Source organism: Panthera tigris, chromosome A1 (assembly GCF_018350195.1).
Source record: "Panthera tigris isolate Pti1 chromosome A1, P.tigris_Pti1_mat1.1, whole genome shotgun sequence".
NCBI lineage: Eukaryota > Metazoa > Chordata > Mammalia > Carnivora > Felidae > Panthera > Panthera tigris.
Window position 1 is genome coordinate 222,430,919 of NC_056660.1, and position 14,415 is coordinate 222,445,333.

Here is a 14,415-nt window from a genome sequence, read left to right on the forward strand (position 1 = left end):
TCACATAGCATAGGGAATTACCATCTTTGTGTGTGTGTGTGTGTGTGTGTGTGTGTGTGTGCGCGCGCGCGCATCTGTGACTTGTAACTTTAGATTCTTTGACAGATTCAGTTAAAGAACACCTGTAAATCCTGAGAATAAATGTAATTTCTTCCCACTGCCACTGTAACACATTTTATTAGTTTGCTAAGGCTCCTGTAAGAAAGTACTGGCAAGCCAAGCGACTTAAACAACAAAACAAATTTTGTTTCCCTGGTTCTCAAAACTAGAAGTCTGAGGACTAAAGTGTTAGCAGGGTCATGTTTCCTCCTAAAGTACTGGAAAGAGATTTGTCCCAAGCCTCCCCTTCAGCTTCTAGTGCTTTGCTGGAAATTTTTCCTTTCAGTGCTTGTTTAAGAATCACCCCAATATCTGTCTTCATCTTCATGTAAAGTACTCTGTGTGCGTGCGTGTGTGTGTTTCCACATTCCCCATTTTTATAAGGACACCAGTCGTATTAGAGTAGTAGGACTTTATCTTAATTAATTATGCCTACAGTGACCCTATTTCCAAATAAGATGGCCATGACGTCCTGGAGTCTAGAACTTCAACACATGAACGTTCAAGGGAACCAATTCAACTCATAACAGACACCCTGAAGGGTTCTATTTTTTAGGTTATCTATTTTTTAATGAAAAAAAAAGTGTTTTTTTTCTTAATGTAAAAGAACTCCCAAAAGCACTTAATGGTTCTTAAAATGTCGCCATCTAGGTTTCAGATACGTAAGAAAGTAAGATATGTGTATATTTTTCTTTGGGCCTGAAACTTCCCTACCAATTCTCCTTGTAAGAAATCCTTGAGCAATTGGGCAAGGGACTTATTTTCCATCCTTGCTATTTATTTTGACCCTTACTGCATCAGGGGCAGGCTGATTTTTGGTTGGGCTATATGCTGTACATATACGTGTGTTCCCTTCAGCCACCAATCTGTGTATGAAGAGTGGTGTCCTCATACCTTCAGATGCCACCAAAGTAGAGTGATACAGGTAATTTCCTCTCCCTTGCTTCAGGCACGTTAGAATTGCCCAACACCTATGAGACCTACTCTGTAGAGATGTGTATAACCGTTAATGGCCATACATTTTGACCAGGATATAAGGTTATTATATTTGCTTTTTCTTCCCAGGATCCCTTCTCTGCTCATTTCTTGGTGCTACTTTAAACCATCACTTACATAATACCAGCAGGCTACCTTTCTTTCTTTTCTTTCTCCTTTTCTTATTGTTCTTTATTTCACTTGTCACTCCATTCATGCCTTTCAGCTTTCATGTAACAAGACTGAACTTTTATAGACACTTTAAGCCAAGCAGAAGAATTTTTTTTTTTTTTTGTCATGTGGTGACCCAGCCTATTACCACAAATGAGCTGTGATCTTGCACAATTTGTCTTTATCAGATTTCTCTATGGAATGGTTGACTGGGGACTGTTTTTAAGACATTAAAAACTGTTTAAAACCTGAATAACTATTGCAAGGCCAGAGCAAATTTTAAAATCTGAGGATTTTATAAGTGTGGCTGCTTAAAAGATGACTATTTTTTTAAATTCTTTTAATGTTTATTTATTTTTGAAAGACAGAGAGAGCGAGACAGAGCACGAGCTGGGGAAGGGCAGAGAGAGAGTAAGACACAGAATCCGAAACAGGCTTCAGGCCCTGAGCTGTTTGCACGGAGCCCGATGTGGGGCTCGAACCCACCAACTGCAGAGATCATGACCTGAGCCAAAATTGGACGCTTAAACAACTGAACCACCCAGGTGCCCCAAAGATGACTATTATTCTAATATTTTCTATCTATACTCTTCTCTCCTATCTGAATCTCAGTAACCCCTATCTGCCAGGTGCCATCAGCATTTTTCCTATCAGATCAAAGATTTGACTGATATAATTTTATAACACGTTAGCCACATCGTGGGCTTTTTACAGAACTTGTCTGGGCACTTACTACGTATTTCATTTTTTTTTTTCAGTGTGGCTCCAACAAAAATGGCTCCTAAACCTACTTTTATTTGTAGACTTATTTATTTGGAGATTGGTATTCTCTGAACAGGTTGGAGAGATAAATATGAAGTATTCAACGAATTTTGTGACATCACAGAAAAACTCATTAACACTCTATAAGCATCATACTAATAATTAGAACTAGGAGTGAAAGAGGCAGTGAACAAACTCACTCCTCTAAGTGTAACGGAGCTAGGACGTGCAGTGTTGCAATGAGGAAAATCATGGTGCCCACACAAGCCTAAACAAGGTTTTCTAAGAGTGGAATACCATTGAAGCAAGGGAATGGTTTTGTCTTTCATTTGAACTTTTAATTGTGAGATTATGGATTCACATGCAGCCATTAGAAATGATATGGACAGGGGCTCCTGGGGGCTCAGTCGGTTGAGGGTCCAACTTCGGCTCAGGTCATGATCTCATGGTTCATTGGTTAGAGCCCCGCATTGGGCTCTGTGCTGACAGCTCGGAGCCTGGAGCCTGCTTCTATTTCTGTGTCTCCGTCTCTCTCTGCCCCTCCTGTCTCTCTCTGTCTCTCTCTCTCTCTCTCTCAAAAATAAATAAACATTAAAAAATTAAAAACAAAAAGACACAATATGGACAGATCCTTTGTATCCTTAACTCAGTTTTTTTCAGTGATATACAAAATTATCATCTTGAAAAACTATACAAAATATCATACCCAGGTAGTCGAAATTATTTGATCTTCAAATCTTATTTAGATTTCCCCCAGTTTTACTTGGATGAATGTTTAGTTCTATGTGATTTATCACCTGTGTATGTTTATGTAGCCACACCATCATCAAAATACTGAACAGTTCCAACATTATGAGGATCCCTCCTGTTGCTGTTTTATACGCCAATCTCACTTACTTCCATCTCTTCTCCTTGAAACTGGCAACTACTAATCCGTTATCAGTTTCTAAAATTTCATCAACTCAAGAATGTGAAATGAACAGAATCTTACAATATGTCACCTTTTGGGATTGTTTTTTTTTCCCCCCACCAGGTATAATCCCCTAAAGATTCATCCAACTTGTTGCATATATCAACAGGGTGTTTATTTTTATTGCTGAGTAGTATTCCATACTATGAATGCACAGTAATTCTTTAGCTGTTTTTCCCAGTAGAGTTCATCTGGGATGTTTCCAGTTTGTGACTACTACAAATAATGTTGCTGCGAATATATATGAATATTTGCAAACACGGTTTTAGGTGAACAGACATTTTCATTACTTTAGCATCAATGCCCAAGAGTACAATTTGCTGGGTTGTGTGGTAAATGTGTGTTTGGTTTTATAGAAATCTGCTAAATGTACACTTCCACCTGCGGTGTACAAGTGACCTAGTTTCTGAGTGTTCTTGCCGCATTTAGCGTCACCACTGCGTGTTTTCATTCTTAGAGATTACTTTTAGACATCGCACAGTCCTCCTCTTCTGAGTATGCGTAGCTACTTACCATATTTCCACTTATAATCTCAATGTAAAACTGCTACTTAGAGGCCAGAATCCTAACATATTGTTAAAAGTCCGTATACATTTATAATCTGCTAATAAGGATTCTCAGGTGAACACGGCAGACTAATTCTATTAAGTTTTCTAGTATCCCTTGAAGAACAAGCTTTGCTTAAAGTTGCATCTGCATTTCCACTTGGAAGTAAAATCTTTGTCGTTAAACAGATATTTGACCCTTAGTAAGTGCCATACCTAAATAATTGAAGTCATTACTAAAATTAAAGACTGAAAATTGTCAGTGCCTCCATAGTCAAGGACCAAAATGAATGCAGGATTGCACACAGGCTTACTTGATTGTGGAAATATTTTGTTTGCTACATAACATGAATTTTTAGTGGAATCTTTTCCAGTTAGGCAGAATAAAATATCAAGTATGCACTATTAGATGATTCATCAAGTACATTTTATGAATAAATGAGAGCTCTTCACCCACTAATTTTACAGTGATGTTACATAGCCCTTAATAGATGGTTGTCTTGTTATTCCTAGATCAGTTTTCATTTGGGAATAACTAAAATATGATATAAATGTATCTAATTATGCAAACAGTATTTTAATAAACATAAAAGAAACCAGCATAATTCATCCACTAATTTTACTACCTCAAAATACAGTATTTTAAAGTTACACTTTAAAGTACACTTTAAAGTACACTTTAATTTAAAAAAAAAACAGCAAAATAGGCATATTTTGATACTCATTGTAGAAAGATGATTATGTTGGTACTGTTTATAAGAATCTAAAGGAATGAAAACTGAGCCTTGGAGACCAGTCAGGAGACTCATTAATAGTCTGTGTGAGAAATGAAAAGGGCATAAATGAATGAAATGGTTTGAACGTGCTGTTTTGATGCCATTGATAATTTAATGTCAACTCACCCACATTCCAACCTAATCACAAACCATCCCACCTCCCATTTCCTGAATCATCATGTAACATGCAACATATGTCCTCACCATACCTTTAACTTTACCCCATCATTGAGTACCCGCTTGATCCTTGATCATCAACCCAACCCAACCCCGATTATGTGAGTGTCAGAGGAAGCTCTCCACAGTGTTGACAGCACAGAAAGAACTATATTAAAATATTGGAGACCAAATATTCTATGTTGGCCTCTCATTTGGTCCAGTTGTGGTCATGGGAAAAAAGCAAGGGACAGGTTTGATAGATAAATCCAAGAATTAAATTTAGTAGGATACGTCTATTATAGCATTCCATAGGTATTGAAGAATAACCTTTTTCTGTGTACAGAGCATGTGCTAAATGTTACCACACACTAAAATTTGTTTTCCTGAATTCACAGGTACCTCTGTTCTACAGGTGACAGCTACTGATGCAGATGACCCTACCTATGGAAACAGTGCGCGGGTGGTTTATAGTATTCTCCAGGGACAGCCCTACTTCTCCGTAGACCCTAAAACAGGTTAGTGCATCTATGTGCAATTTATGTGCAGATGCGTGCTAAAATAAAAAAGAAACCAATATTTTTATCCCTGTGTACTCTCGTACATCGGAATTGTTATTTTAGCACATTTTAAAGTGTCCTCACTTTTTCTAAAATGAGGTAACTGAATCATTGAAGATAAAATAACTGTTTTCCTTAATATTTTGATTATCCATCATTTATGCCCATACCAGTAAAAAGTTTATCTTTGCATATCCCTGCAACAATTACTCTCTGCTTAAAACAAATGTGGAGTATTACATCAAATGAGATTTTCAAGTGTATTTTTTAAATTAATTACATATTAGTTTTAAGTCTTTGCCAAAAAGGGTAAATATTCATTGGATGTTTCCATATTTTATTTGAATTTGATTGTCACGTAAGTTGTCATATATTACATTGGGGGAACTACTGTGTCTAGAACTGACATTTTTTCGTAGTTGGAAATTTCTTCACTCTTCAAATATTGTCTTATGTTAGAGAAATTAACTGAGAGTGAAGACAAAAACATATAAAATGTTTTTTTTTTCAGGAAAAATAGGTATTCTGCTCTCTTTCCTCTCCTTTTTCTGTCCTAAACAATGATATCGTGTTATGTGATGTCAAAATGGGAATGCATTATAGGATCATGTTACAGCAGCATAATCTAAAAACCACATAAAAGCTCATGGCCCCATTGATAAATAATTTGTTAATAAAAATGTGACTAAACATACATTGATTTTGAATGTAGCCAAATGTCCAGTAAGAAATGAGTTTCACATTTTACTCATAGTTTAAAGATCGTCATGAGGCACAGATGAAGACAGAGATCCAGGATATTCCAGAGGTTCCTAAATCCTTTCTAGTTACATTAGATTCATTCTGAATCAGAGTAACATGTGGGATTATCAAGAAGTAATGGACACAGCCACATAACTAACACAGAAGAAAGCTATGTTTGGTTGTAATATCCCCTGATACTCACATAATTACATGGCATACAAAACAGTTTTTAAGGGACCCTGCTTCATAAGTTTATGCATCTCACGTTTGTTTACCACTATCTTAGATGAGGTACATCCAACAGAAAAGATGCTAGCACATTCCCAGTAACTAATACCATTTGAATGCTAAGAGTATTGTCATGATCATGTTTTCAAGAGAATTCCACCAGGTTATTTGTCTTCTTTCTTCCCCCGGTGTGCTCCAACCCATAAGTATATGGGACAATAATGGATCTCGGGCATACTGTTAACCCCTTAGTTATTATAATTTATGAAGAAAATAATGAAGAATATGTTCAGAGCTAGGTAAATGCAGAATATATGCATGCAAGTAGATCCTTGTATTATATGCATTATAATTATAAAATAAATATATAATAAAATGAGGTAAAACTAAAAATCAGGAGATGATAAAAAGTAATACAATGTGAACTAAAATAAGTATCAGATAAGCAAGTTCTTGAGAGGTCTGGGGGACCCAGTCAGGTAGGCATCTGACTCTTGCTTTTGGCTCAGGTTATAAGCTCATGGTTCATAGGTTCGAGCCCTGCATTGGGCTCTGGGCTGTCAGCATGGAGACTGCTTGGGATTCTCTCTCTCCCATTCTCTCTGTCCCTCCTCCATTCATGATCTCTCTTTCTCTCTCTCAATACAAATAAAGAAGCTTAAAAATATAAATAAAAATATTTTATTTTTTAAAATAAAAAATCAGCAATAGTCAAGAATGGCATCTATGTATGAATGATTCTCATATGAGTTTTTACCACTCCTAACAAAGACTATTAGAAGAGTTATCTGGTTTAATATAAATGTATTTATATTTCGAGTTGAGTCAATTTTCACACAGCCTTCATATATTTTCACCCAATAAATAATGAATATTTCAAAGAAAAATATAACATTTCAGAACATTTCTATTGTTAAATTCTATGTTTAATTTGCAGGTACATAAAAAATGAGACTTAAAAAGTCTACCTTTTAATTATATACAAGGAGCATACTAGATATTCTTTTCTTTTGAACACTTTTACAGCATTTTAGATATCAAAGGGTTTCTGCTACATGTTGCTAAACAAAGGGTAGACATTGCGCTTGAAATCTTTCTCAAACACTTCTGCACTGATAACAGACATTCCACAGGTAAGAGGACAGTGATGTTATACTGTAATTAATATAGTATAGTGCAGTAATTCTTAACTGTTATTTTTCTAAAATACTAAGGTTTATTCCAGAATGATTTAAGGATACTTCATGATCAAATCCTAGGATGTTACGTAATATCATAATCAATTGGTCAAGTGACTTAAATTATATGCCCCTGTGTACTTGCATAGAAATTTAGAATAACAACTAAATCCAATGAGAAACTTCATGCAATGTTCTTAGCCCAGTCCTTGGAAAGATATAGGTAGGTAGTCAATTTCCTGTGTCCCTCCCCTTTTAAAAAAAAATGTTTATTTATTTTTGAGAGAGAGACAGAGTGCGAGTGGCGGGAGGGTCAGAGAGACAGGGAGACACAGAATCCAAAGCAGGCTCCAGGCTCTGAGCTGTTGGCACAGAGCCCGATGCAGGGCTTGAACTCACAAACTGTAAGATCATGACCTGAGCTGAAGTCAGACACTTAACCAACTGAGCCACCCAGGTTCCCCATGTCCCCACTTTTTTTTTTTAAGATTAAAAAGAATTTCCAAAATTGCATAGTGTGCCATCACAAGGGTTTGAAATAGTCTTAACTGAAACAGAAAAAAAATATTGTTTGAAAGAATTTTTAGTCCACATTAACTATACAAAATGTGAATTCTACATAGTATATATCGCTAAATTACATTTTTTAGGCATTTAAAGAAAGTTTTTTAAGTATTCTTATTAAGAAAAATATACTTTTAGAAAATGTGGGATGACAACTTAAAAGAAAGTAAGTTAAAAAAATAAATAAAAGGAAGTAAGTTAGACGTGAAAATAACCAACATTTTATCCTTAGAAATGACTGTCCCAGCTGAAAATAGTGTCTCTAAATGCGACACAGTGACATGCTGTCCAGGAAACAATTGTCATTAATGCACAAGTCCTGACCCACAATAGCTCTGATTCTCTAAAAAGACCTTTCCTTAACATCTTGTAGCAGAAATCAATCAGCTATAAAAATGCACTCAGGGGAAGGCCTCAGTGAGTTTCTTAGGATGTAATTGAACAAGGCTTTCAACATAGTTTCTCCAGTGTGCATGATGTAATTAAATCTATCAGCAACTTTGTTCCTATTTAACCTTTTCAATTTTATTTTATTTTAACAACGAACAAAGAATTGCTTGTGGAAGATCACTATATATTTGGATAAAAGATGTAAAGCATCTTTAAAAGTTTTATGAATTTCTTTTTTTTATTTATTTTTTTAAAATTTTTTTAACATTTATTTTTTTTTGAGACAGAGAGAGACAGAGCATGAACGGGGGAGGGTCAGAGAGAGGGAGACACAGAATCTGAAGCAGGCTCCAGGCTCTGAGCTGTCAGCACAGAGTCTGATGTGGGGCTCGAACTCATGGGCCGCGAGATCATGACCTGAGCCGAAGTCGGCCGCTTAACCGACGGAGCCACCCAGGCACCCCAAAAGTTTTATGAATTTCAATGTTAATTTTGCATAATTCCATATGAAACTCTACTTGAGAATGACTTTATTTTCCCAAAAGCAATATTTTGCTTATTGATAGCCAAGCAGTTAAAATATTTAATTTATGGTCCACAATATCTACAAAAGGAAACAATTTGTCCATAGCAGAATATGTTTTGTCAATGTGTCTCATCCAATAGCCCTCTCTAATTGATAGAACAACAATAATAATTGCACAAATAGTTGTAGATACATTTTTAAATAATTTCCTACAATTAGCTGCACATAGACAAAAATAGTGAGCCTAGTGCTGAAGAATTTGTTTCTTTTGGAGAAAAACTAATGCATTAATTCAGAACTGTGTCATGTTTCCTAATTAACGAAAGAAATTATGTATCACTTTATTTTTTTTAGAGAAGAATTCTAAGAAGTTCCTGAAAGTGTAAGAGTGTATGGGGTTTAACACAAGAAGTCCATTTTAGATAGCATTTAAGAAATAGACAGACACCAGTGGTTGTTCACTCAATAACAATTTCCCGCTTTGTTGGTCCTATTAGAATTCTAACTTTGCTCATTTTAGCCACATACTCACTTAAGAAGCTAGATTTCCCAGCCTCCCTGTTGCTGTTGTGGCACACTTCTAGCCAGTGAGCTATAAAAGAAACACCACTAGAGGCTTTTTGATATCTCTATGTAGGTGCCAATGCTTCATCGTTTTGGTTTCCCACCTTCTGGATTTACACATATGCATAATCCCTGGGGGTACAGCAACTATCTTGTAATCGTGGGACAATGAGCACCCAAGATGAAAGTCACATGGGAAAAACGGGTGAGCAAAAGCCTGGCAGTGAAGTCACTCTGAGTAATTTTTTTATGTGCAAACACATGCAGTGCTGATACCTGGACTTTTGTGAAACGAGCTTTGCAGACCGGTAAATCCCCTTCCCGGCACTGTGCACTTCCCACACAGGCATAGACGTGGAGCTCCTATTTTTATTCCTCTCAACCCAGGATACATGGTCCAGAGAGAGAAAGCGCAGTGCTTTCTGTATTTAAGGAGTCATTTTCAGTTCCACTGCCAATACTAAGCTGGAAAAGGAGATTGTTCACACTGACTTGAATATCAAAAGGTACATTAATTGTGGATATTTGGGGGGAATCAGAGAATAGAACCAAAGATAATTTTCTCTGACACGCCATTGAATATGCATATGTGAAAAATAATTTTAACTGCCATCAAGATGTAGTAAGTAAACTATATACAGTATAGACGTCAGATAACTCTCCTGCTACCGCCTAGGTCCATCTGTGCTGTTACAAATGGCAAGATTTCATTCTTTTTTCAAGACTGAAAAATATTTCAGTATATTGTATTATTGTATGTGTGTGTACACACACACACACACACACACACACACACACACATATATGTTACAAATGGCAAGAGTCCATTCTTTTTTCATGACCGACAAATATTTAAGTATATTGTATTATTGTATGTGTGTGCATATATATGTACATATATACACATATAAATATATATATGCACACACACATATATATAAACACATATATACATATATACATATATATATGTTACAAATGGCAAATGTTCATTCTTTTTTCATGCCTAATATTTCAGTATATTTTGTTGCATATATATACATTACATTTTCTTTATCCATTCATCCGTTGATAGATACTTAAGATGTTACCGTATCTTGGTCTTTGTCAATAATGTTGCAGTGAATATATATATATATTTTTTTTTTTCAAATATACATATATATTTTCAAATGAATGTTTTTGGTGTTTTTTTTTTTTTGATAAATATCCAGAAGTAGAATTGCTGGATCATCTGATAGATTTAATTTTAGCTTTTAGAGGAAACTTTATCCTGTTTTACATAGAAGCTGTACCAATTTTACATTCACACCAACAGCATAAAGGGGTTCCTTTTTTTTACATTCTCACCAAAACTTATTTCTGTTCTTTTTGATAACATTCATTCTAAGAGGTGTGAGGTGATAGCCCATTGTGGTTTTGATTGGTATTTCCCTGATGATTAGTGATGTTGTACATCTTGGCCACCTGTATATTGGCCACCTGTATATCATATTTGGAAAAATATTCAGGTTTTCTGCCCACTTAAAAATTAGTATCACTAAAACACATTATATTAGTTTTAGGTGTACAGTATAATGATTTGACACTTGTGTCCACTGTGAAATGATGACCACTATTAAGTCTAGTCACCATCCATCACTATAATAAGTTGCAGCTGTTTTGTGTGTGTGTGATGAGAATTTTCAAGATGGACTCTCCTGGCAACTTTTAAATGTGCTCTGCCCATTTTTTAATTGGATTGTTTGGCTTTTTCTTTGCTATTGAGTTGTATGAGTTCTTCATGTATTTTGAATATTAACTCCTTATCAGACATAGGACTTGAAAATATTTTCTCCCATTCCACAGGTTACCTTTTCATTTTGTCATGGTTTCCTTTGCTGTGCAGTTGCTTTATAGTTTGATGTAGTCTCACTTGTTTATTTTTGCATTTGTTGCTTTTATCTTTGTGTCAGAGTCAAAAAAAAAAATAATTGCCAAGACCTATGTCAAGAAAGATACTGCCTATGTTTTTTTCTAGAAGTTTTGTAGTTTCAGGTCTTATGTTCATCTTTTAAATTCATTTTGAGTTAATTTTTGTGTATGCTGTAAGAAAGCAGTCCAATTTCATTCTTTTGCATGTGGCTGTCCAGTTTTCCAAACACCGTTTATTGAAGACACTGTCCTTTCCCCATTGCATATTTTTTGCTCGTTTGTTATGTATTAATTGACCATATATGTGTGAATTTATTTGTAGGCTCCCTATTCTGTTCCACAAATCTATATGTCTGTTTTTATGTCATTACAATATTGTTTTGGTTACTATAGCTTTATAATGTAGTTTGGCACAGGTCATTATCTCGTGGCTCATGGATTTGAGCCCCATATTGGGCTCTGTGCTGACTGGTTAGGATTCTGTGTCTCCCTCTCTCTCTGAGTTCCCGCCTTGTGTTTTTAATCTCTCTCTCTCTCTCTCTCTCTCTCTCTCTCTCTTTCAAAAATAAATAAACTTGAAAACATCTTGAAAACATTTTTTAAAAGATTGCTTTGGTTATTTGGGGTCTTATGAACTTTAGAATTGTCTGTTCTATTTCTATGAAAAATGCCACTGGAATTTTGGTAGGGATTGCACTGAATCTATAGATTCATCCTTTGGATAGGATGGACAATTTAACGTATTGATTCTTCTAAGCTGTATCATGAAATGTATTTCCATTCATTTGTTTCTTCTATGTTTTTCACTAATTACTTACAGTTTTTAGTGTATGGATCTTCTACCTGCTTGGTTGAATTTATTCCTAAGTATTTTCTTCTTTTTTGATGCAATTATAAGAGTTTGTTTTACTAATTTTTCTTTCTGACTTTGTCATTACAGTATAGAGATGAACAGATTTTTGCATATTGATTTTCTATCCTGCAACGTTACTGAATTCTTTTATTAGTTCTAACCATTTTGTTGGAGTCTTTAGGGTTTCCTATGTATAACAGCTTTTCGTCTGCAAATAGTAACAGTTTTACTTCTTCCTTTCCAATTTGGATGCCTTTTACTTCTTGCATAATTGTCCTGGTTAGGACTTCTAGTACCATGCTGAATAAAAATGGTGAGAGCGGGTACCCCTGTCTTGCTCCTAGTATGAGAGGAAAAGGTTGCAGCTTTTTCCTGTTGAGTATTGTAGAAGTGCCAACAACACTGAGTTCACCTTTGGCCTTCCATCTTGTTTTCTCCTTCTGGTACATGGATGATGCCATTTTAGATAAGTAATGGAGATCCTCTGACCCACAGATGGCACAGACTCACGTAACTACCCTGTGACCTCACTACCATGGCCATAATTCCTTAAGGACGGGAGGTTAAGGCCCAGGTAGCAACAGAGAATAGGGGCTGAGAGTAGCTGCTGTGGGTCATCTAACTTCCTGATTTCCCCATCAGTAAGTTACCCTGAATATAACTCTGCATAGTATTATGGAATGGCTTGCTTGGTTTTTTGGTATCAAACTATCTTCTCAGTCTGGCCCTCCTCCAACTTGTAATAATTTACATACTTAGCAAGATACTGGAAAAAAAACAAGCATGTGTAAAAAGACCAGGCCAGGCTAAAGCTCCTCGTCATGCCCAGGGTGAGCAAGTGGGGGGGGGGGGGACGTCTGGGAGCCCTTTACATGTAGGGGAAAAACCAGGTTGGCCAGCCACCTCCATGTGGGGAATCTTGGTCAGGATTTCTGGGCATTTAGGACCAGTATGGCACCCCCCCCAAACACCTAAGGGATTGTTAGATACTCTATTCAAAATAGTAGGGAAAAGGCAGTAGAGAAGGGAAAGTGATCAAGCTATTGCAACCACAGCTTGGCCATTGCCCCATGCCTTAAGATTCACCACAAAAAAGGAATTATGAGTAAGGAGAGCATTGGAACAGATCCAAGAAGCATTGGCTCTGGAAAGGACATACAAGCTGCATGTTCCTCTAATACAGACCTCATGTCCAAAAGAATTCAAAAGCAGGAGGAACGGTTAGAAATTATGGCATGTAAGGTGTATGGGCACAGGTTACCACACACTAGAGAGAGAACTGTTATATCTCAGGAGAACTGGGACCGGAAATCATGAGATCCCTGGGGTAATGACACCTCTGATGAGGATATTATCATAGAGTGTTACAGAAACTGTTCTGGATCACCCAGCAGAACCAAGCAGCACTCAGAGATCTTGGAAGGCAGGAGGTTTATTTTACACCTGTGGGCTCAGAGGAGATCATTCTCCAAAGGTCTGAGCCCAGAGCATAGCAGAGGGGACAACTTACAATCTGTTACTTCTACATTCCTCATTAGTAGCAATTTGGCCCCAGAGGCAAGCAGGGTGGGAAGAAGAACCCGGAAGGGGAGTCCAGGCAGGGGCTGGAATTCACCTATGAGTCCTGTCGGCCAGCTTATAACAGATTTTTTCCCTATCAAGAGGAAGAAAATGATTTCCAGGAAGGAATTTTGATTCAAACAAAGACCCAGCCCACTCATGAGCCTGGGAATAACTGAGAAGAAATTCCTATTAGTCAGAAAACAATGAGGGAACATTCTGTAGCTGAATTGGTGGAGCTAACAGGCACTTTAAGCAAAAGGGCAGAGAAGAGGTGGCTGCTTGTGTGTTACCACTCTTGGATACTGCAGGAGACGGTATTATGTTAAATGCATTTCAGATGTTAACAACGGCCTCAGCCACTGCTGGACCTCCCTTGTGACAAAAACTAAATACCCCAGGCATGGGTGAGAATAGCAGGTGCTTAGCTAATCTGATCGATTAGGTAAATGCTAGCATCAAGATAACCTGGCCTAGTGAAGGGGCTGTGTTCTCCCCTCTGTATCGCTGGAATTCTATGGAAGAACTAAAAGAAATTATACTTTCAACAGGAACGAGGGGCGCCTGGGTGGCTCAGACAGTTGAGCGCCCGACTTCGGCTCAGGTCATGATTTCGCAGTCTGTGAGTTTGAGCTCTGGGTCGGGCTCTATGCTGACAGCTCAGAACCTGTAGCCTGCTTTGGATTCTGTATCTCCCTCTCTATCTGTTCCTCTGTGTCTAGCTCGTGCTCTGTGTCTGGCTCAAAAATAAATAAACATAAAAAAAACACAAACAAATGGCAATGAAACATGCCATTTGCACTCCGAATTCTAGAAGCCTAGATAAAGAATTGTTTTCCTCTAGTATGGAAGACTCTATCTTAAAGTGAGCCCCAGGGGC

At 36.9% G+C, this 14,415-nt stretch overlaps 1 protein-coding gene across 5 annotated transcripts in view; it reads left to right on the top strand.

The window, feature by feature from the left end:
* The window catches only part of CDH18 (cadherin 18), a 526,050-nt gene that overhangs the window by 300,109 nt on the left and 211,526 nt on the right, over positions 1-14,415 (top strand). For 4 of the 5 annotated variants that reach the window (XR_006221469.1, XM_042997273.1, XM_042997280.1 and 1 more), the window contains one exon: positions 4,853-4,972. Coding sequence is in view for 3 of the 5 variants with exons in the window: in XM_042997273.1 (XP_042853207.1) it covers positions 4,853-4,972 (120 nt within the window). In the remaining 2 variants the exon portion in view is untranslated. Of the gene's footprint in view, positions 1-4,852; positions 4,973-14,415 lie in introns of those variants that run through there. The other variant, XM_042997289.1, reaches the window with a different exon arrangement.